The 24926-nt window shown below is 45.9% G+C and overlaps 1 protein-coding gene across 1 annotated transcript; it reads right to left on the bottom strand.

The window, feature by feature from the left end:
• Positions 1–723: 723 nt before the first annotated feature.
• On the bottom strand, positions 724–23923 carry LOC146173324 (dermonecrotic toxin SPH-like). The gene is made up of 5 exons (XM_084585000.1): positions 23707–23923; positions 16674–16802; positions 5776–5901; positions 3056–3296; positions 724–850 (listed from the first exon to the last, which is right to left on the bottom strand). Exons 1-5 carry the CDS (start codon positions 23900–23902, stop codon positions 724–726), a joined length of 819 nt encoding a protein of 272 aa, XP_084441126.1. The 5' UTR covers positions 23903–23923.
• Between the last annotated feature and the right edge of the window lie 1003 nt (positions 23924–24926).

Below are 24926 nucleotides of genomic sequence, written 5' to 3' on the forward strand. Positions count from 1 at the left end.
AATCTTATCTTTTCACCTTATTCTTTCCGGCGGCTTTAATTAACTGTGCTTGAATCTTTTAAGGCGTTCGAGATAACTGTGTACATGGTTTTGTATGGTTTTTCCTAGCGGTTCGGAATTGATAGCATGGCTCAGTTTGGCACAAAGGTAAAGGTCTTTAATTTGCTGAGTTTTCGGGGGAAGGGAAGGTGCCGTATTTGTCGCACTTATGGGCGGATACCTACACTTAAAATTAATGTCACACAGTTTGAGGTACGTATGTGGCGGCCTGAACCCCTACCGCAAATTATCCTCTAACTTTACTAGCAGTTGGATGCTAAATAGGAAAAGGAATGATGTGACAATGCAGAGTGCTGTATAGAAATAACGATTGGTCCATTAACCCGTCGTCGCACTCTTCATACAGTCGGTAAGAAGGCTTAAGAAAAGATGGTGCTAGGCAAACTCACAAACCAATACTTTCATACGCTTCAGAAGATTGCACCATTCACGTAAATATAGTCAAGCATGCAGTATATATCCTACAATATTCGGGAGTTACCTTACAGGTTTCGCGCAGAAAACAATCATTTGTTTTTAGTATTACGTTCAGTGCGACTATAAATCTTAAAGGGAAGCTTTCACATCGATGTGTTAATAATAACAGCGAAATCAAACAAAGCGGAATTTATTTATTACTTCCGTTCTTTATGCACGTGATAGCCCGGTCCTAGAGCCTCGTTCTTAAGGGATTCGCTTCCACGGGTCGTCGTCTTTTGTGGCAAGTCTGTAGCTGCTCGAAAATTCATCATCTGCGAGCACCTTGAAGACGTTGGCTGGTTTGTTGGTGAGCATTCCGTCTATGTCCATGCTGCATGGAGAAAACATTCGTCAGCTTTTGTTTCTGTAGCCGCGACACTATATTCGGAGAATCCAAGGTTTTAAGAGTATCAGGAGATTATATGTGACGCTGATACCGATAAGAAAAATTGCCGCAAATATATTTTTGTATCAAGCTGCGGTAATGTGAGCTTTTGACATATTTCCTTTCAAGTTCACGATTATCACTTTTTTCTGCAGTATCTTCCTCCGCCCCTTACAAATGATATCTCCCTCACAGAGGCTGTATTCGTATGCTTTACTGTCACATAAAAGTGCAGAGGAAAGAGTGCTTTACAGTAGGAAGCTTAACGTAGCTCTGGTTTGTATTTGACACTTCGTAAAGCAATACTTCTGACAGGCCATGTTAGCGAGCACTCTTTTCTGTTTATCGCTATTAAGGCGAAAACTTCTCTTGGCTAATGGTCTCTCTGTACCGAAAGTGTGATCAGAAATTGTGATCGGAAAACACTCATCACATGGGCACTAAAGAAACATTTCGCCCTGAAATCGAACCAGTACTCCTCTGAGCCCAGCGCGCAAAAACACTACTCCACGTCGGGTTGGGCTTGGTATAATACTTTTGCTCTGGTAATACGTTGTTGAGAGGCGGTCGTCGCTCCTAGGAAGTAATGGCCAGACAATAGAGAGATTTAGCTTACCGTGATCCGCGATCCGCCACCGTGACCCTCTACCGCGCGTGGGCGGGGCGCACAAGCTGATTGGTCCCGACGCGGCAGGTCTATGTGCCGACATCAAGTATGTGGCGCCATCTATCGACGTCAAGGTGATCTTGGCATGCGCAGTGGAACGCGCGGTGGCGGATCATGGCAGCGGATCGCGGATCACGGTAAACTAAACCTCTCTAATGGTAGGGCGGCTAGGCTGGCGGTGGTAGTGTTGGTAATAAAGTGAGCATTAATTGTTACATTGTACTGATGGGATTGGTATTGGATGCGTGTTCTGGCCGGAAGATGATGCTTCCGGGAGACACTTAAAGCCTAGTACATCAGCTGCCGTTCGGTAGCTGAGTCAGAACAGGACACTGCAGCCTCTCGTCGCTCGAGGTCAGTGAGTTGCCAATCAGCGGGTGGAAGGAGCTCGGTGCAAAAATAATGTACGCTAAATATGCTTTGGAAACTCCGCCAAGGGTGCATTCTGGCCTCAACAGGTCGAGATGAACCAAGGAGCCATGGTTGGAAGGGGCGAAAGGCGGGGAGGGTTGCCAGCGGTGGCTATTTTATAGAGTAGCGGATGGGGGTTTCTTTGAAGAGGGAATGCTGTTCGGGCTGGACGCTTCAGTGCCACAAGACGTAATAAACCTTCCGATCTTGTTGCTCCCCACGTTGCGTGCTTTACTGTGCAAGCAGTAAAAGCAGGGACTATGTGCACAAGGAAATTAGATTTGCAGAGGAAATATGCGCAGATCCATAAAGTAGCAGAAACTATCAGGATGCTAATGATAACATCACTGTTAAAAATATTTGAATGCCTCGTGAATAACAGGAGAGGCACTAAATACAGAAGAACTTGGAACGCAATAGCGAAAACAGTGGACGCGGGAACAAGCACGTAGTCACGGACAGGAATGTATTGCGAAAAAGAGATAGTCCATAATTGATAAGGTAGACTATAAAGAAAGATACCCACCAGCGTAGCAAAAGGTGGCAGAAGGGAGGCGGGAGAATGAGGTAAGTAGGTATATGCTGTTAAGCTGACCGCATATGACACAGGTGTGGACAATTTGATGGACAATCAGATTACCTTTGTCATATGCGAACACAGTTAGGGGACTATGTTGATGAAATCGCACTGAGTTTGTGGCATTTGCCTGTTGACGCGATCTGATTGCAACCTTCCGATAAAAAGCCGGCCTCTTTCCGGACGGGCTGCAGGCGTTAAATACTACCGTGTACCACTACGTCGAGCAAGAAATGATTTGCTGTTTCTGCATCGAGGAAACGATAGCACGCAACTTTTACATTTTACCACGCTCATAGTACTGCAGTATCCTTCCAAGGTCTGCACCATAATAGAAAGGCCCTTGCTATCACAACTGAAATCCGTTACTACGATGTGAAATGCACAAGGCGGCATTTAATTTGTGAAATTGGTTGTGAACGAGGATAACGAATAAACACACATACGCCGTAAACGCGGTATGTGTGATTTAATTGGCTAGCCAATAAATGGTTACCTCAGGAATCGCCTGATGGTCTCAGAGTCATCTACGGTCCATACGTAAGCCTTGTCCACGTAGTCCCGAGCCGAAACGTCGGCAGTTCGACGTTCAGTCGCCAACTGCGTTCGAACAGTTGGGTAGATCCAAATCAGACAGTTGGTTATTCCGTCGCCCTGCCATCGGTGTCGGTTGATGCCGAGCTCTTCGTACATGTCTGCAATGCTGTCAAGGAAGTTGTAGCCACTGACGTCGAAACCTGAGCGTGGATAGCATAGAAAGTTTATGGCGACAGAGTTAATGCTCCCCTTCGTCAAAATACCCTGCATCACGTTAGCGCTCTGTTAGCGAAAAATGATTAAGAGTGGCTTTGACAGGGGTCATTTGGTAGGTCAAAGGGTCAGGCACCGAATGGTCGGTGGTTGGTGTGACGTTTCGCGAACATGGCCGAGTTGGGATAGCTGCCAACTTGGGTAGCTCTTTAGAAGGAATGATCGGATTGGAGTCCAGCCATGTACCCTTGGAATAGATTCTATCCCCTGAGAGAGGTCATTTGATAGTTCAAATGGTCAGACACCGATTGGTCGGTGGTTGGTGACCTTTTGCGAACATGGTCGAGCTGGGGGCAGCTGCCAATTTGGGTAGCTCTTTAGAAGGAATGATCGGATTGGAGCCCAGCCATATACCCTTGGAACCAGATTCGTACTACCCCCAGACCATGCAGACGCATTACGGCATGGTTAACGCCGAATCTGGGTTGGGGCGTCTTGACAAAAAGTGGTAGCTAATAACTGTCTACTAACAAGTACACGTCAAGTGCAAGAGGCAGAGTCAAGAGATTAGTGATCACGCGAGTAGCAAGATGGATGTTCGGGGACAAATATATCGGAGGAGAGCAGAAGACGGAAGCCATAACGATTCGGGTGGTACCCTTATTAATAGAGCCTAAATGTCCCTGTCATTATTGTACTTGTCATTATGAGAGTAAGCAAGCTACCATTTCAAAGAAATCTGAAGGACACTAAGCTTGATCATAAAAGGCTGTGACTGTTCGAGCAGCCGTGTTAGGCGTCATCCCCTCGCCTCTAGGTGTATCGCAACGTACCCAAGGGTTGTACTGAAGTTTTTTATTCGGTACAGAAAAATCCGCTAGCCTCTAAGTATATCACAATGCATCCAAGGGTTGTATTCGCAGTTGTGAGTTTTTTATTTGATACAGAAAAAGAACTAAGATGTGGAAGTAGTTTTCATCTCAGCCATAAACACATCTACTTTTGAGCTTCAATGCTGACTAAAAAATATCAGATACTTGTTCATCATACTCTTACTGTTTTTCTCATTTATACTGTTTACCTGAAAGCTCGAACTGCCTCTATTGTGTTAATTTCATTAGTATAAGGGACCCACAACAAAATGTGCGCTTCAACATACCGGTGCATTTTTAAGGTGAAAATAAAGAAAGGTAATCGACTTTAGATTTGTTTTAGCCCTGGGGCTCTATTTTGGGCCACGGCGGGCGTCATGTAAACACGGAAGGCTTCAATTTGGTTAATTATTTAAATATGTTAAATAACATTCTTAATTTTAATTTTATGAGCTATGTTGCACTGACATATCTTTAACGTGAACCTTCAAAATAAATCATTGTTAATAAATAGTAATTAATAATACTAATAACAATTTAGGCCTTAATTAATAATATTATTCGTGAATAATTATTATATTAATAATTATTTTTATATTGAAGCCACAAAAAAAAGATTTTAAAAATTGTAGCGCCGCTACATGGCACACAAATGTCACCCAGATGCACCATAATACGCAGTTTAACGCTAACAAAGTACCATCGGTCGCGTCAGCGATGGCTGCTTTGAGACCGGATTGCAAGTTCAGTGACTGCGCGCATTGGACGTACCAAAGCGGAGGTTTAGAGGCCGCGGTCAAAATGAGAACTAACCACCATGAGCATCTAGTTCTTAGCTGATGTCAGCAGAGTGAGAATTTCTGCGTGGAACGATACACGTCACAGGTGCTGTGTTACTACGTGGATCTGCCTATCAGGCTGACATCTGTGGGTCTTGTAACGCGCGCTACACTTAATGTTTTTTCTCGGATATAATAATTGGAAGACACGGTAAATTTTCAAGTACAGCGTACCCCCAAAGTAAAAAGTAACAAATGTTAACTAACGCATTCATTTAATTACCGAACAAATACAATCCTTCTGCTTCTTACTTGGTGGCTGTCGCAGCCCTTCCCAGGGCTAAAATAATTCTAAAGCCAGTTACCTTGTCTCAAAATTTTGAACCTTGTAAAGAAAATAACACCGGCCGGTATATCGCAAAAATCGGGAAGGCCAAGGTGGGAGGTAGGAGTGAATATTATTGTGTGTTTTTGTCTACATCGGTTTCTCTTGGGGCTTCCAGAGCACACTTTATATGGAACATCAACAAGATTGCTTGTATAGTTTTGGTTATGTGATCGGCCACTAAAAAAAAAATTCTTACCAAGCTGTTAACTTCAGGTCAGGTTTTAAGTTACGTCATAAAGAAAACCCAAGAGTATTAGATGCTTTTCAGGCGAAAAAGTAAGTCACAGCTCTTCCAATGAGCTCTGTGATAATGGCGTATAAGTTCGTTCTGTCATCGTACATCTACTGGGAGCAGATGCCATTTTTTTTAATTGTTTAAAGATGCAGATGCCGTCGTTGGGTATGGTACGGCCAACACATGCCTTACCAACGTGGGCCAGGTACAGGGAGGAGTTTTCAGCCTGCGTCAGGGTCTGCAGTGCTCCCTTGAGGAGATCCTTGTATTTGACATCGATGACAGAGAGGATGACGTTCAGCATGCGCTCGTAGGGAACTGTGCGTGAAATAATTGTGTACATGACATTCCAGTGAAACAAGACGAACAATTCACCAATTTTAGGCAAAGACGAAAGGGAAACCTTTATGATTTTTACAGAGATACGAGACGTCACGTGCGCCGTTGTCAGAGGGAACGAACGCCATCATTCGCTACGCGTGTAATGAAGTCGATAATCGCCTGAAGTCAGTCCTAATTAACTCTATTTGCCTGGGACCTATAAAACAGATATTTACGCTAAGAATGTAGGCCAGTCAATAAACATTAAGCGCGTTATAAACAGCACATATCTAAAGGACAAGAATGAGACGACCCACACAGTCACAGGTCGCAGCGAAGACTAAAGCAGTATTTTTCGGACAAAAAAAAAATTAAATCGATCCTTACGCCACCTATACTTACACTTGGTTCCGAAACTATTGAAATAGTTTTCTCGGTAAATTATCGAGGAGTCATGCTTCATTTGAACTTATTCTGTCTGGGACTTCCACATCGATAACGTTGCCAAAAAAATTACAAGGGTTTCACGCTGCTAAACCAAGTATTGAGAGAAAGCAATAGCTGCGGGTGACCGAGAGTTCTTCTTCTCTTTTTCTTCTTCCTCAGCGCACATATAAAGCCCCGCTTTAACCAAGCCGTATGAACGTGCCTGACGTCACGTATCACGTGAGCACCAGCTGCGCCTTGTCGTGACGCTGGGGCTACGTCGACCCGGCCTTCACTTGGTAGCGTGCAGAGACTCGGGGTTGAAGTAGGATTGAATCTTCGAAGTTGGTGAAATATGTACAAGCAGGTTTAATGGCACTTTGAGAAACTTATTTACAAGATTATTTACACGAAAAAGAAGGGTACATCAGCAAAATTGCAAGCGTTAAGAGTTCATAGCGAGAAGCGACTGGATGAGCCGTTTACCCAGGGCCCAGAGCGACATTTCGTGCCCTGCAGCGTCCTTAAAACCCCCCCTATGTCCAGCCCCTCTCTGAAGATGCTGACCAACCAAATCCAGGGCACGCCCCTCAGATATCGGCATCCAATCGAACACATCACTGCACTGATGGTCTGAAGCACTGACTGGTCCGGCATTGTTTCGTTGGGCGTGATCACTTGTTGGCGGGAATAGCTTGGGAACGGCGAGGAGAGGAGGTACATTTCTATTCTTCAGCCAAGAATCGATAGGCAGCTGGTTCCGGCAAGAGGATTTACTTCTCAGAAACCCAAGTACACGTGCGCGCCGCATAGGGCTCCCAACATTGTCCCTTTTCGACAATTGCAAATCTTTCCTGCATTCCCGGGAAATCACTTAATGGCTGTATGCGTCATGCTCCTTTCTTGTCCTGCACGTCAGCGGACATGTCACTCTGTCGTCTCCTTTGAAAAGTAGACATTCCTCACTGGACGATAGCCCTTCTCGACTGGAAGGGTGAACAAAAGAAAGCACTTCCTGCTATTTCCCGCAGGGGGACGTTTCTTTGTGTTTTTCCAGACGTTCTCTTGACAGGGTCAATTTGGCATTTGCAGGTTGTCCACAAAGCAAAACAGGCTTACAAAACAGGATTCCTGGAAACAGGCTCACTTAGAGCCATTGGACCATCACCACATATTCACAATACTTTTCCATGCCCACAGGCGAACAATAGAGCGCGCAAATGCGGATGCACGGTCGTAACAGCCTCCTCCCCCGCCAGAAGAGTCACGGAGGGCAGCAGTCGCCGCTGCTGCATGAAGAGACGACTTAATGGCCTGCACGTGAACGCTTGAAGCTCGCTGTTGCTTGTCGCGTTGTCTTGATTGTTGAAGGCCAAATTGCTCGAGCTGTCTGAAACTCAACCACATGTCTAAACAAGCACTCGGCTCCCGTCTGAAGAGACCAGGTTAAAAGAAAACTGCCATTGTTGTTCGAGAAAAGCCCACTCTCAAAACGTTCAGGACCCACTTGCCTCGAAAACCAAACGTGCTGCTTTACATAGTCACACATATACAAGCGCACGAGAAAAAAAAAATAAAAACCTGATTATCAATTTGGATACATGGTGAGGAACACCTCGGACTGCTTAGAAACAGCGGCTAAGCGCGTCCGCATTCCCATTTAGCTTCCCCTTTTTGTATCTTATTTCAAAATTGTACTGCTGTAAAATCAAGCTCCACCTAAGAAGGCGACTGTTCTTCGATGTCGCAGTTTGCAGCCATGCCAGGGGACAATGGTCCGTCTCTACGGTGAATTTGGCCCCTCCAAGATAGCACTGCAATTTTTGAATGGCCCATACAATGCAAGCGCACTCTTTCTCTGACGCGCAATAAGCCCTCTCTCTAGAACTCAGTTTTCTGCTCAGGTAGAGCACGGGGTGCTCATTACCGTCGTCATCTCTCTGGCAGAGAACAGCACCTAACCCTCGATCACTGGCATCACACTGGACCGTGAATTCTCGGGCATAGTCTGGAGCTCGCAATACCGGACGGCTAATCAGCACAGCCTTCAGGTTTACGAAGGAGGCTTCCTTTTGTTCGTCCCAGACTACATTGGTCGGTTCTGTCCTGCGGAGAGCGTCGGTCAGAGGGCTGGCCAAAGCTGAATAGTTAGGGATGTAGTGATTGTAGTATCCAGTCAGACCCAGGAATGCTCGAATTTCCGTCTTCGTGCTCGGCTGCGGGTAGTCTGCTACCGCAGAAATCTTAATCTCGCTGGGTTTCCTGAAACCTTGACCTACATTGTGACCCAAGTAGTCCACGGTCGCCCTTGCCAGGCAACATTTCTCGGCCTTTACGGTTAGTCCAGCTTGACGCAAAAGGCTCAGTACAGCTCTTAGATGTACCATATGGTCCGCCCATGAGTCGGAAAAAACCGCAATGTCGTCTAAATAAGGCACCGCGAATGTTTCACACCCCTTTAAAACCCTATCCATGAGTCGTGAAAAACAAAATGGAGCATTTTTGAGCCCGAAACTCATCATTGTTGGCTGGTAGCTGCCCGTCGGAGTGACGAAAGCCGCGTATCTGCTGGCGCGTTCAGTGAGCGGTACTTGCCAATATCCTCGAGTAAGGTCCAGCGTAGTCACATATGCCGCTCTACTGACCTGTTCTACTCTCTCCTCAATATTCGGAATAGGATACACTTGATCCCTGGTGAGAGAATTTAGCTTTCGGTAGTCTACCACAGGCCTAGGGTCTTTACCTGGAGCTTCTACTAAGATCATAGGCGAAGCATAATCGCTTTCCGAGGGTTTTATTACTCCCAATTCCAGCATGCGAGTTACTTCCCTATCCAGAATTTCTCTTTGCCTTGGAGAAAATCGGTAGCACCTTGATCGCACTGGCACGTCTGAAGTCAGCTCAATATCGTGCTCAGTCAAATCAGTTCTGCCTGGCCTGTCCACGAAGCAGGCCTCAAACTCTGTTATTATCTCGCCCAGATCGGACAGCTGGGATTTCTTTAGTTCTCCTCTCTGCTCCGTCTTTTTGAGAAGCTCCTGAGCGTTGCTTCCTTTTCCGCTGAGGCAAATCAAGTTGTCCCCCATCTCCTCGGGAAGGTTTAACGTTAGATTTACCACGGCTTCCCTCTGCACATAAGGCTTCATAAGATTGCAATGATAAATGCGCACTTCTTTACGCCTACCGGGAATTTTCACTGCGTAGTTAGTGTTAGAAAGCTTTGCAACGACTTCAGCCGGTCCTTCCCACTGTACTTCGAGCTTATTCTGCCTTGAACTTCTCAGCAACATCACCTGGTCCCCGATACAAAACGTCCTTTGACGGGCTGTCTTATCATAGTACACCTTGGAACGAGCCTGGGCTGACTTCATGCTGGCCTCAACGAGTTCCTTAGTGTTATGTAAGCGATTCAAGAGGTTCAGAATGAATTCTACTACTGTTGGGTCTTCTCCGCGCCCCTCCCAGGCTTCGCGCACCATTCGCAAAGGTGAGCGCAGTGACCTTCCGTACACCAACTCGGCTGGGCTAAATCCAGTGGATTCGTGCGGCACTGACCGCAAAGCGAAAAGCGCTGCAGGCAGGCAGGTATCCCATTCGCGCTTGTTTTCATAGCACAGTCCCCTCAGGACTCGTTTGAGAACAGAGTGCCATCTTTCTACGCTGTTGCTCTGCGGATGATGGATCGAGCTATGCACTACCTTAATGCCGCATCGCTCGAGAAATGAGGTGGTGAGGACACTCGTGAAAACGCTACCCTGATCACTTTGGACCTCGGAAGGGAATCCAACTCGTGCAAACACTGACAGCAGCGAATCCACTACACTCTCGGACGTCACCTCGCGCAGCGGAACAGCCTCTGGAAACTTTGTGGCTGGGCATAACATAGTGAGGATATAACGGTACCCTGACTCTGTCACAGGAAGTGGCCCAACTACATCTATTACTAACCGGTGAAACGGCTCGGTAATGATTGGTACTAACACCATCGGCGCTTTCCACTTATCTTGCGCCTTTCCAACCCGCTGGCACGTGTCGCATGACCGTACAAAATTTTCCGTGTCCTTAAAACATCCAGGCCAATAGTATTCTTGCAACAGCCTCTGCTTTGTTTTCTTTATTCCAAGGTGACATGACCACGAGCTGCCATGGGAAAGTCGCAGTAAGTCTCCGTGGTACTTTTGGGGAACAACTAATTGGTCCCGCTCTACTCCGCGCTTATCCTTGAATAAGCGATACAGCACTCCCTTTCTCATCTCGAAAGAAATATTGTTTGCTGTCTTAGTGGCGCGGTGGCGCTCCCTTATCTCCTGTATCTTGGGATCATTGGCTTGCTCTATAGCTAAGTCCTCTCGGGTTCCACTTAAAAGTCTCGTGAGATTACTAGACACTGGCGGCAAGAGGTTACTCTCAAGAACGTCCTCATTCCGCGTCTCATCAAGCTCACTTTCAAGTTGACATATCTGAGATGCCTCGCTCTCAAAGTTTTCTGACCTGCTATCTTCCACATCGACCACTGTTTTAACTGCCGTTTCTTCCGCTGTGGAATTTTCTGGTATGAGCAGTGTAGCTAGTTCTCGCGCCCTTGAACGTGTTAAGGCTTGCACAACTCTGTCTCCGAACAGGATGCCCCTCTTTCGCAGTAGCATGTCCGATTTGTTGGAGAACAAATACGGATAGCACTTAGGAAGCTTTCCTGAAACGGCAGCCTCGGTTGTTAATTCGCCGAAAGGGCCCTCGATGACCACGTTCGCGATCGGCAAGCACACACTCTGTTCCTCAACTACCTGTCGGATCCATGCACACTGTCCTGTATAGTCGGAAGGCGATACATACGCCGGATGGACAACATCCATCGTTGCGGCCGAATCGCGCAGTACCTTGCAAGGCTTCCCGTTGACTACTAGGTCATGCAGGTAGGGTTCTAAAAGCTGCATATTTTCATCGCAGTCCCTGACATACGAGAAAGCAATCTTTTCTTTCCGGCAGTTGACGGCAATGTGACCCTGCTCATTACACCTAAAGCATGTGAGCGGCTTCCTAGCCTCAAGCTTATTCTTTGTGTTCTGCACGTTGGTCACTTCCCCACTTTTCTCACTGCCGTCCTTTCTAGGGAATTTGCCTGAAGAAACCTTCATTTCTTCGTTTCCAACTCTAGCAAAGTGCCTTTCCTGACGGTTTTTCACACTGAACTTGGGATTGCGGGGCCTATCCACTGCTGGGTTGCTGAATTGTCGGCGCGAAGCATACTCCTCAATAAGTTCGGCAGCTTCAGTTGCCGACTTAATTTCGCCTCTGTCCTGTAACCAATTTCTTTCTTTTTCTGGGAGGCAGTTATAAAACTGCTCCAAAAGAATTCGCTCGACTACAGCGTCCCTATCACTGTAGGAATCTGTGCTCTTTAGCCACTCGCCCAAATTTACTCTTAAATTGTACAGGAATTCAGGGTAACTCTCGTCCCTGGACTTAGTAGCGTTCCGAAAACGTTGTCTGAACGCCTCGGCGCTAAGCCTATACTTTCTCAGAAGGCAAGCTTTGACCTTCTCGTAGTTGTCCGCGTCCTCCTTGCTTAGCCGCGCGACAACCTCCGCTGCCTCGCTGGGCAGAACCGTCAATAATCTCTGAGACCAAGTGTCTCGCTGGAAGGACAGTTTTTCGCAGGTTCGCTCAAAGTTAGCCAGATACAGACCGATATCCCCTGATATCACATATGGCTGCATGTACTTTGACATCTTGAAATCTGCCTCCTTGTTGAGACGAGGTACCGCTAGCTGGGGACAATCGCCCGACCTCTTGCTCAACTCTAGTTCTAATTTCCGGAGCTCAATTTCTTGGTCCAGCTTTTTTGCTTCTCTTTCAAGCTTCTCACGTTCGTGCTCCCTTTCCTCTTTTTCCCTCTCAAGTTCACGCTCTCTTTTCCTCTTTTTCCCGCTCTTTCTGTTGTCTGAGCTGCTCCTTTTTTTGACCGATGAGGTTCCATGCTTCACTGAGCTCCTCATCATCGGTTCCCAGATCAGTGATTGCCTTTATAATCAAGGGTTTTCGTGCCAAACCACTTGTATCAATTCCCAATTCCTCACACAATTGCAACAGTTCCGGTTTCTGCAGCTTTTGTAGGTCCATGATCGCTCCGAGTGTCGGCTACTTCCAAAACAACAGTGCAAACTACCAAACCTAAAGGCGTTTCAACACTTTTTACCAGTTCTAAAATCTAACCCTGTTCTAGAACCTGGTCCACATCAGAAGAAAAGCCAAGCACTCACCCACACATGCGATCGATGTTCCGAGCTGCTTTCTTGTTGGCCGATTGTTGCTCCTGCTTGTTGCTTGAGATGCCACCTCCGATCACTAGATGTTGTGGCTTGCAGATTCTGATCCACCTCCAATCACCAGATGTTGTGGCTTGTAGATTCAGATCCCACCTCCAGTCATCAGATGTTGTGGCTTGTAGATCCAGATCCCAACGCTGGTCACCAGTTGTCGTGACGCTGGGGCTACGTCGACCCGGCCTTCACTTGGTAGCGTGCAGAGACTCGGGGTTGAAGTAGGATTGAATCTTCGAAGTTGGTGAAATATGTACAAGCAGGTTTAATGGCACTTTGAGAAACTTATTTACAAGATTATTTACACGAAAAAGAAGGGTACATCAGCAAAATTGCAAGCGTTAAGAGTTCATAGCGAGAAGCGACTGGATGAGCCGTTTACCCAGGGCCCAGAGCGACATTTCGTGCCCTGCAGCGTCCTTAAAACCCCCCCTATGTCCAGCCCCTCTCTGAAGATGCTGACCAACCAAATCCAGGGCACGCCCCTCAGATATCGGCATCCAATCGAACACATCACTGCACTGATGGTCTGAAGCACTGACTGGTCCGGCATTGTTTCGTTGGGCGTGATCACTTGTTGGCGGGAATAGCTTGGGAACGGCGAGGAGAGGAGGTACATTTCTATTCTTCAGCCAAGAATCGATAGGCAGCTGGTTCCGGCAAGAGGATTTACTTCTCAGAAACCCAAGTACACGTGCGCGCCGCATAGGGCTCCCAACATTGTCCCTTTTCGACAATTGCAAATCTTTCCTGCATTCCCGGGAAATCACTTAATGGCTGTATGCGTCATGCTCCTTTCTTGTCCTGCACGTCAGCGGACATGTCACTCTGTCGTCTCCTTTGAAAAGTAGACATTCCTCACTGGACGATAGCCCTTCTCGACTGGAAGGGTGAACAAAAGAAAGCACTTCCTGCTATTTCCCGCAGGGGGACGTTTCTTTGTGTTTTTCCAGACGTTCTCTTGACAGGGTCAATTTGGCATTTGCAGGTTGTCCACAAAGCAAAACAGGCTTACAAAACAGGATTCCTGGAAACAGGCTCACTTAGAGCCATTGGACCATCACCACATATTCACAATACTTTTCCATGCCCACAGGCGAACAATAGAGCGCGCAAATGCGGATGCACGGTCGTAACAGCCTCTAGTGCGCCACGCCGACCGCTTTTGTGTCACGTGGGGTGTGACGTCACGCGCTGAGCCGTGGCTGCGACCGCGCTACGCCGACCGCTTGAGATGGTAGCCCAGCTCTCACCCTAGTGTCAAGTGGGGTGTGACGTCACAGCGTCACGTGGGTGCGGCCGCGCCACGCTGAAGGCTCGAAACCTAGAGTAGTATTGCTTTCACAATAAAACTACTCAGAGCAACAGACATGTTATGTAAACTTTCTTTTTTCATTACCTCTTAGTGTGATGCTTATAATTTATGTAGGGTATACTGCTGGGCTAGTTGGTGGTGGTTATAAAACATTACGGTATCGCAGCGCTGGCAGACAAGGACAAAGGACTAGGGACACACACAACAACGCAGTTGTGTGTGTCCCTAGTCCTTTGTCCTTGTCTGCCAGCGCTGCGATACCATAATGTTTTATAATTTATAATGCACCATTTGAATAAAACATTTGACATCTCAGTGGGGGGGGGGGGGGGGGGCACAACATGGTGAAGTGCAGATAGATAGAAAGTGACGTCACTTCTCTGTCGACCAATCAGGTGCGCCGCTCGCGCGGACAGCTTTTGTCGACGACAGCATGAGCCATTAAAGGTTTTCGCCTTAATAAATTAAGAGGCACAGGAATCAACCAAGATCTCCAAGGCACTTTGGCGAATATTTGTGACGACCTTTGAGCTATCTCTTACGTTTAAAGAGGCCAGAGTGGCGCCATTGTAATCAGCTGATTTCACTTCGGATAATGTTTAGATGAAGATTGTCACTTTTCGTGCATTTTAGAGCGCGACTGTACTCTTCGTACAGCAACTCCCGAAGTCATTCACTTAGGCGTTTGACCTTAAGCCGAGAGAGGCCGTAGCGGACGGCTGCGAAAATTTTGACCACCTGGGGTTCTTTAACGTGCATTGACCGCGTGACTAGGCGGTGGTCACAACCTGCTTAACGACTAACTGCTTCGATGGCGCCTGGGTGCTCAGATGAGGTGCGTGCCGGTCCAAACGTGTCAACGCTTCAGTGCAGGCGTTCGGTTGATGTTTAACTGGTATAAACCTCCTCAATTTTATTGCGAAAGCAGTACTACTCTAGGTTTCGAGCCTTCCACGTAGCGTGGCCGGTAGCCATGGCTTACCCACGTGACGCTGTGACGTCACAACCCACGTGGGCTCGCAGGAGCTGCCAACTTGGGTCTCTCGTTCTACATGGGACGTTTATGTCAGAATCAGTCTGCCAGGACCCTGGCATTCACGTTACCCCTATAGGCCGCTAAGGCACGTTCATACGGCTTGGTTAAAGCGGGGCTTTATATGTGGGCTGAGGAAGAAGAAAAAGAGAAGAAGAACGATCGGTCACCCGCAGCTAATGCTTTCGTTCAATATTTGGTTCAGTAGCGTTGAACCCTTGTAATGTTTATTTTTCTGGCCCGTTCATATTTGGAGGGAAAATAGGCGGTAAACATTCTCTGCAAAGGAATCATACCCATCAGTTTCGACATTTTTAGCTGTTTCCTTGGTGTTTTTACTTGATACTGGGAGAAAGTTATGCTTGCAGCGCTTGTGGTTCCTAAAGAACAGGTCATCTCTAGCAAATATTCTATTCAGGTAGTTGTCTCGGAAACTGAACGAAGAGCTTTACTGTAAAACCGCACACAAAATCGCACGTTGATGTTTTCAAAGGTCACAAGCTATAGGTATTGTTTTGAAAAGTAATTATTTTAACTGTTTATTTGCTGTTTTGTATTACAGACCACCCTTGTAGTTAGCTGTGGAGCCCTTTTTCATAAAATAAAGCATCGCGGTACACCTGAGACAACCACTGTGCTCAGGAGTAGGCTGTTGTAACAGCAGATGACATCTGAAATATGAGCTGTTGGGATGTTGCTTGAATCAAAATTGGTGTGGCGTTGATAGTGCACATTTTAAACTTATGACGACAAATAAGCACCTCGTTTTTAGCCTTCTGCGGCAAAATCCGCAGACCAATTTTTATTTATTGTCGCTGCTGCTGTTGTCCTCATACCTGCCTCTTCATGATGGCATTTCCTTAATTTTGTCCTTCAGTGTACAGCCATGGTGACACCGTCACCTTTATTTCATCTGTTCGTGCTGCCGACGGTGAAAAATTTGAAGAAGGGGAGAGTGTAGAAAGCGGTGGGCTACCATATCTAAAAGAGCCCTATGTACCGGGTGGCTTGACCAGAATTCTATGGAATGATTGTTATGAAAGGGCTTTCGAATCAGTTATTTCCATAATCATACTTCTTAGACGTTAGTCATTCCAATAACTCCGTGAAGTGAGCCCGGAGCTTTAAAATTTTGACATTCGAAATCAGGATTCGCTTAAACAGAGCAATTATAACATCTCAATGCTGGAAAATTGGCTATGCTTAGAAGTATGTACGTTCTCCGAAAAAGATAACGTTTCGCCAGAAGAACCCTTGCAAGCCTTCTGAACCTGAAAAAAAAAAAAAGAAGTGCTATTCCTTTTAAAAAAAGTTATGCCTGTTAAAAAGAAGATAGAGAAAGAGAGAGAGAGAGAGAGAGAGGGAGAGAGAAAGCCATTTCAGCACTGAGTTGTAACATTTGGTTTGGTTGGTCACACCTCAGTCATCGAAAAGGAGCTTTTTTTTTTAGTGGCAAAAAGATTCCGAGACATATTCTTATTCCGCAAAAGCGGATATTTTACGTGAGGAGAAAGAGATTTCAATACTTAAATTTCTTTTCTTTCTTCCATTTACTTCTCCTGGCCGATAACCTTATCTTTAACGTTTTTTTTTTCTTTTGTAAGCTGTTCAGTTAGAGAACCAATAAACAAGTCACTTCTAGTCTAATCTGCGATGGGCTGAAGGCACCACTTACCATTGCGCCAGAGGTAGTTCATCAGATTGTTGGCCAGGCTGACCCCCGCTTGATAGACACTGTCCCCAGAAAGCTCGCTTGTCTTGGTGTCGGCGTAAAGCAGCAGCAACTTGTCTGCGTATTTCCCTCCTTCAGTTGAAAAAAAAAATGAAGAAGAAAAAGAAAGCTTTTTTTCTTTCAGACTGGAGAAAAATTTCAAACAGATAGCGAGGATAAATTTGCTGCACATCCAAATGAAAAATTATTGTTATGCATTTTTACAAAAAAAAAAGGCAAATTAATTTACAACGTATCCTGTGTGCTATAGCTTGAATGCAGTTTACCTTTGTAGAGTTGTGTTGTATTCCATAATAGTCAGTCGTGCAAGCTTTTATTGCAGCCTTTAACCATTGTGGTGAAAAAGAGTTAGTGTTCGGCTGTTGGACCCAATGTAGTGGGTTCAGTCCCGTCTAAGGCAGTCGTATCCCGATAGAAACTACATACAAAAACGCCTGTGCTTTGCGTGGCATCAGTGCCCGTTAGACAAATCCTAGCGATCGAAGTTATGCCAACGCCATCGATTAGATCGTACCTAATAGTGCGTGTGTCGCTTGCGGATGGTACATCTATCGGTATCGTGTATTTATCAATGACATTGCTACATTACTTATAAGCAGCAGGATATGAATGACTCTCATATCTTTTTTTTTTGTTTTTTTGTGCATGATCGGAGGTATACAACAAGCAGGCTATTTTTGTTTCTGCGTAGCGACGCATTTTCCTTCATTCTTCGCTCTATTTCTTCCTTTACTTTGCACGAACCTGCCGACATGTATCACGGCCCACCGAGACGTGAAGTGTGGAGCCTAATTTATGCTCTGCCATGCTATGGGTGCTCTATTATTGGTCATTTTCTGAAACGATGGGAACTTGTGGAATACTTTTAATCCCATCGATGTTGCCCATTTTAATGTAAATCCGCTTACTCATAATTCCTATATCTTACTTCTCTCTGTTTAAATCTGCTTAAGTGAAGGTGACTATGCCATATCTCGTCAAACATGAACAGTGGAGACTGTCACAGAGCTCGCTTCATTATTTTGGCTTCATTATTTTAGACCATGCCCAGTCAGAACTGGGCATGGTCTTACTGATTGGTTTCAGATTGAGAAAGGAGTGAGACAAGGCTGCATACTGTCGCCCTGCCTATTTAACCTATATGCTGAGTGCATCATGAGGAAGGCCGGTCTGGAAGAGTCTTCAGCTGGAGTGAAGATTGCTGGAAAACGTATCGACAACCTTAGATATGCGGATGATACCACTTTAATGGCAAAAAGTGAAGTGGAACTCAAGAGACCTCTGATGCGCGTACAATAAGAGAGTGAGAAGCTTGGGCTTAATCTGAACATTAAAAAGACAAAGATCATGGCGTCTTGCGCTATCAAGTCCTGGAGCATCAAGGGACAAGAAGTGGAAGCTGTGACAGATTTTCTCTTCTTGGGCTCCAAGATTACCCCGGAAGGAGACTGCAGCCATGCAATTAGGAGACGCCTGCTTCTGGGAAATAGAGCCATGGTTAGCCTTGACCGCCTAGTAAAGAGCAGAGACATTAGTCTGCCAACCAAGATCCGTATAACGCGTGCTATGGTCTTTCCAGTTGTGATGTATGGATGCGAGAGCTGGACTGCGAAGAAGGCTGACCGCCGAAGAATTGACGCGTTTGAATTGTGGTGCCGGCGGAGACTCTTGAGAGTTCCTTGGACGTCCAGAAGATCAAATCAGACGATATATTGTCGACCATAAACCCTGACTGCTCATTGGAGGGTCAAATTCTAAAGTTAAAGCTCAGCTACTTTGGTCATCTGATAAGAAGAGAGGAGTCGCTGGAGAAAGATTTGATCTTGGGAAAGGTTGAGGGTCGCCGGAGAAGGGATAGGCAGCGAACGTGATGGTTAGATGGCATCCTCGAGGCGCTGCAGATGAAGTTATATGATGTTAGAAAGATAGTGAGAGACCGGAAAGCGTAGCGTGACATGGTCCATAAGGTCACGAAGAGTCAGACACGACTGAACGACTAAACTGAACTGAACTGAAAGCAGTTTTATAATGGCCTATGTGCTGCTAAACGTGCATGCGAAAATTAAATGAACGTCTACTTAGGCTACCTGTGATGCAATACAAGGTGCTGCATACATGAATTTTATGTGTTATTTTCATTCGAGAGGTCTCCCGCGTGGCCTTCAGAAGGAAAACAAAGTGCTGGTGGCCATTGACTATCTCAGGGAGCGCAAAATTTTCCAAGGTAGGCAGAGACTGGCCTAGCTAGCAGCTTTTATATCTTCGTAAGGGAAAGAATTGTACGAACCTTAGGCAAGATTTGTGTGCTCTGTATCATGCATTTTCTTACAGCTTGCTATTACTGGCCCACAGGTCTATTGAAACTCATTTTTATAGCCTGTACTAGGCATTTTATCGCAATTATCATTCGTCACTCGCAGCCTCGCTTGGAGGTCATTAATCACACGCTGTAAAAAATTTGCTGCAAAAGTTCTGCTGGAGAAAGTAATATGAGGTATAATTACAGTACGAGAAAGGTTTCTCATTTCCAGGAATCTTTGCTTTTTAATGGTTGGGTAATAAAGACTAGTCGTTTTCACTTTTGGGTATTTTCTTATGCTTGATTTCTTCTCTTGGCACCTGTAACAAAGCTTTGCTAAGCGTAGAGACCTTACTTTCAGGTGATGTTTTCATTATGAAGAACCACAAGTTGATTTTATGTGTGGATTTTCGTACTTCACTCCTTTAACTCGAACACATTGAATATAGTGCAGAAGTTATGCATTCCCACATTTAAGTATATATGCATTAACAGCCTGTGTGCCTACTGAAAATATTCGAATTTACGCAATATAGTTTTTTTTGTCCAATCAGACCCCAAACACAAAGTACATAACAGCAAAACAGTTACAGGCTCTTCCCAGCTTTGATTGGAAGAAACAATGGTTTCACATTCTGAAGCTTCTGGAGGTTTGAAGAGATGCCATTAAAACAAAGCATTTTAGTACTCCCTTTTTTGACAGATATAATGCAAGAGTCAGTATTGGGAAATCGAGTATGGAAATTTCAAACATGGAGATGTCTCTCTTACTGCCGGAATAGCTATGCCACTAGCTTATCCAGGCCCTCAACACGCATTTGTAGAAATATTTGGCCGTGTAGTCTTGGCTGCATACACGTTGGAGTATAATGCATGCATGCAGAACGAATACAGCAGTACTAAAAATGCAACGCAAGTGATAATGAAATGCTTGAGAAAGATTTTTATTTATTTCATGATCCTCTTAATGTAGTCATTTATTGACAATATAATGTTTACTTTGATACAGTTCTTTGGCATTCTACCGTCTACAGTAATAAAAAGAACTGTAGCACGTAGCTTTCCAGAGCACGTAGTTTAAAATAGTGAAGCTTGTGCACACTTCTAAGGTTTCGAAGTACTCGTGAGTAAATATAGGTCTTCTGGAGGAATAGCATAACACACAGAATCGCATGTCTCAATTTTAGCTGAACGACTAAAATGCGGTGTACCAGCCGCGTGCTTGCAGGCAGCTGCAGTACACCGCAATACAAGGAAGCATAACTCGAGAAAATTCTGTAAAGGCTGGAAAAAAGTGGACGAAGTCGTCTTGGGATTTGTATGCTTTAAGCTCTTTGCCGTCGCAGCTACAACTTGTCGGACAGTCCGCTTTTAGGTGTCGCAAAACTGCGGCTACCGGCAGTCTTAATTATCCGAATCTGCCAGGGAAATACCTCTAAACTGTTTACACTAGTATATTTTAGAGATATATGTAGCGACTGCATGCTAACGCCAACGACAAACGCACTTAGGCCGAATGAATGATGTATGTTAACCTTCAGCGCGAACAGACGACACACGTTGTAATGGTTGCACGTGACAGGATTTTTAACCCGTTCTAGTCAAACACGAAACGTTAAATAGGGTCATAATATATGCGCAGATCATTATGACCTTTTCTACGACTTCATTTGCGCTTATAAAACACGTGATCATTCTAATTGAAGCTTTTCGATGCCGAGTTTCAAGTACAGCGCAGCAGACACGTGTCTCGCCGATAGACCTGGAAGTCGGAATACCCAGCGTGCTTTGCTGCTCGTTCAGATTGAACACACCTATAGTCATCGGGGACAGGATCGAAGCGACCAGCTAAGTCCAGCCACAGGTGTCGCTGCGGAGGAGGTGGTGCGCTGTAGTAGGAACGAGTTATTGGAGCAGGGCCGTAAGAGTCGTTCCGGTGTTCACAGGCAGGATGATTGTGAGCGGTAGTACCCCAAGAAGAGCGCTGGATCGGAGCTGCCTGCAGGGAGCAGCTTTCACAGGGGAGTGCACCGCGGCTCACAGAATCTTAATGCCGGCAGAGTTCATCATGAACAATTTATCGAATCATGCCGGGCAAATTTGGGGGCTGATGGGAATCCACGCTTGCGACAGTGGTGACAATAGGCAAATAGCTGAACTTTGGGGTAATGCGTTGCAGCACTTCGAACGAGCGGCAGTGTTTGACGACGGCCTTGATGCAATCTAAGTTATATTTAGTGATTAAAAGTTGTAGAAGTCTCCCGCGATGCTCTTTAAGAGGTGTTCAACTCTGTCTTTTTCAGACATTCGGGGATTCATCGCTTTGCAGAGGTTCAGCTAGCGTCTCTTTGTTCCGACTAGTCTCTACTCCTTTGTTCTACACTCAATGCACGCTGACGTTACGGCTGGGCACTTGGGGTTTGCCAGGACCCTTACAGCTCAGCGTTACGTGACCTCCTGTGTGCAGTGGCAGCGGTTCAAGCTTCCCCCGACTTCTTCGCCGGGCCACTTATATCCGGTGCCACCACCGGGTACACACCACCGGGTACATCATATGAGCGAATAGGTGTTGACCTCATAGGCTCGTTTCCCCGCTCGTATAAAGGCAATCGCTGGGTCATCGTATGCGTTGATCATCTCACGCGTTACTGTGAAACTGGCGCCATCCCTTCCGCCACCGCCACTGACGTCTCTTTCTTCATCATGCTGTCGTCCTCTGTCATGGGCCTCCTCGTGTCATTATTAGTTACCGTCGCCGCCAGTTTACGGCAGATGTTGTGGAACAGCTTCTGCGCTTTTGTGCTTGCCCATTGCCTCACTCTACACCGTACCACCCCCACAAAAACGGCCTCATTGAACGTACAAATCAGACACTGACGAACATATTTGCGGTGTATGTCGACTCTCATCAAAAGAACCTGCTAAGTTTCATAAAAGTATGCGCAACATACTTATGACCCCAATTCCTCCCAAGCCATACAAGCTTGTCCAGCGTGCCCTACTTGGTAATATATATGGCCCGCAATAAGGATTTGTGGGCTAAAACTTCTTAAAATCTAAGCTTCTCCCATATTGTTTTGGTTCGAAACCAAATGCTTTATAACATCACAACTTCTAGGATATGGCGACCTTAATTTGTAACATGTGCAAAATCATTTATCAATTTCTTTTCATCATTGACCCGATGTTTAGCTTTAGCAGTGTTTGAAATTCCCGCGTGGTGTTAGGCGGCTCTGACGTAGGAACCTGTCGACCAGTAAGAATCACTGCCATCGACGGCGAAGGCACCGCCGCCTCTTCTGCGGCACATGATCCTAACTCTACCACGTGGAAACAAAAAATGGTGTAATTGGTGTGATCGGCTCTATTTTTCTTTTTATTGCGCAATGAATGTCTTGTGTCCAGCATACTAAAGAACGCGCGGGGAAAGATTACATCTCGTGATAGTATGAAGACAACTCCCCATATCGTGAGGGTCACGAAAGGTAGTCGAACGGTGCTTGGAGACACTATGATTACTTTTCGCTCGTCTTCAGATATGGTTGGAGTCTTTATTGGGGTTAGATCAACATAGTATGAGCGGCAAAATTTGCCGTTATTGATAACGGGAATGGGCGAAAATCGGGTTCTCGCTTTCGTGTGTGCAGCCGGCATTCCAGGGAGCAAGATTGGTTAAGTTCATAATATTTAATTGAGCTGCTAAGCAACAGCTGACGTCGAATGAGGTGGATGAAACACGTCTTTGCCGTTTGAGCATTCAGTGTTGTGCTATAATATAGAGCGAGCTGTTGAATTGTGCTGCAGGTGTCGGTGTGACTTGACGTAGTGTTCAGCTCCCCACCTTAAGAGTAAGTATTACTTGTGTGAGACCTGCCTACCCCTGATCACTAATTTGTGACAATTGACCTAATTACTTTGGTTATGTCCATGATGGCAGAGACGTGTTGGCTGATTGGCGGCTGCGGCATTTTGGTCACTGCACCGTTTTATTTGTTTTATTAGCAGTAAAAGATCACCACGTCAGTTTTTAAGAGCTCGTTGACCTGATAAGGTGCTTCTTTGCTAAAAAGAAAATTTGATGATTCCCATCGACTGAAAAGGAGACGGCAATACCAAAAACGCGTGAAGAAACGCACTGAGGTGCATCACGAAGTAGAAGAGTGTCGCACTTGTTCTTCCATAGACATACATCACCTGAAGTGATGGCGCCGCAGTGATTTCTTTGACCGAAATCTGCACCGGGAGGATTTCCCATAAAACATTTCGAACACCAGTCTTTTGTAATATCCTTTGTGTCAGGAGAACGCCGTTTTAGTAGTTGCCAAATAGAAATGCATGAAATATAAACCACCCATTCTTTTCTTGGGCAAGTACGCCTGAAGTACGCCTCATTCAAGTGTAGAGGTAATCATAAGCTGGACACAGATGGCTCAACGTACACGCGCGGAATAGCTCCGGCTTTTAAACTAATTCAAACTTTGCTACGTATTAGCTCAGCGAAACATTGTATTTTTTGGGGGGGGTCTGGGGCGCACGGTCCAAGCCGGGACATTAGGTCGGCTAGATCTCGTGCACTGTTTTATTATCTACTTTTTTCCTGTCAGATTTATTTAGTGACACCATTTAAACGCGCACGTAGTTCACTCAAGTGACGTAGCGAAGTCACACATTACGTACCTTCGTTGACGGAGTCCTTCAAATAAGTGAGGTAAGCATCAACTTCAGTGGATTTCTTACAGTCACGGCCACAGTCGCAGGGGGAGCCATGGTACAATTTCAACGCAGTTCCATTGGAGGCGAAGGTGAAGTCAGCTTCTAAAGCGTTTACACCTTGTTCCAAGAAGCCATCCACCTCTTGCAAGCTGTTGGCCATGTGTCCGAACAGGTAAAACGGCCGAGGTTCTCCTGAAGCATGTGTCTGCACAGCACAGCCGTGACATTAAGTCTAGAAATGACGGGAGATATGTGGATCGGACATTGTACGATTTGAACGTTCCAAAGCGACCCAGGTTACGAAGGGCGCCATAGTGGTGGAATCTAGAAAAAGTTAAGCTTCTTTTCTTTTTTTTTTTTTGCCATGCTTGGCATGTACAGAACGCAGCAGTTTTTGCATTCGCTTTCAAAGGTGACTGCTACAGTCGGCATCCGTCCCGTGATTACTTGAGAAGTTGGGCTAGTTGGAAGGCATTCACGGTAAAGTAGCACGAAAAATACTAGAGAGATTTAGCACACCGTGATCCGCGATCCGCCACCGCGCGTTCCACTGCGCATGTCCAGATCCCTTTGATGCCGATAGATTGCGCCACATACTGGATGTCGGCACATATACCTGCCACATTGGAACCAATCAGCTTGTAGGCCCCACCAACCAGCGGTAGAGGGTCACGGTGGCGGATCGCGGATCACGGTATGCTAAATCTTTCTACTAACACGACAGAGAAGATAACACGGCGCAAGCGCTTGTGTCGTGTTGTGGTCTTCTTTGCCACGCTCGTCTTTTTCGCGCCCGTTTTACCATGAATACCGTGCCTGCGACTTAGGGATCAGGAGTCGATTGCGACAGAAGCTCACCCGCCGCCGCAGCTGAGTGATGAATCTTCTGGGCATCTTACGACCCATATATTCAAGCATTTTTGAAGCGCGAAAATGTAGCTGAAGTGTGCAATATAAAACAAAAAGTTTACACAGGTTTTTTTTTTTAACGTTCTGTGCTTTATGCGGACGTCTCCGTATGCGTCCTTGCCTTGAGAGGCCACGCTTTATCTGAATGCCGTTACCATGGCAACTTTTCTCTTCCGTAGTATGAGTGACTGTTACGTAGCGAAGCATATGCTCTTATGCTAAGTTTCGGTTCATTTACATTTCAACCGTGATCCTCGCTGAGGGGCGTATAACTT

This window comes from Amblyomma maculatum, chromosome 11 (genome assembly GCF_055883805.1).
Source record: "Amblyomma maculatum isolate TAMU_Amacu chromosome 11, ASM5588380v1, whole genome shotgun sequence".
Taxonomy (NCBI): Eukaryota; Metazoa; Arthropoda; class Arachnida; order Ixodida; family Ixodidae; genus Amblyomma; species Amblyomma maculatum.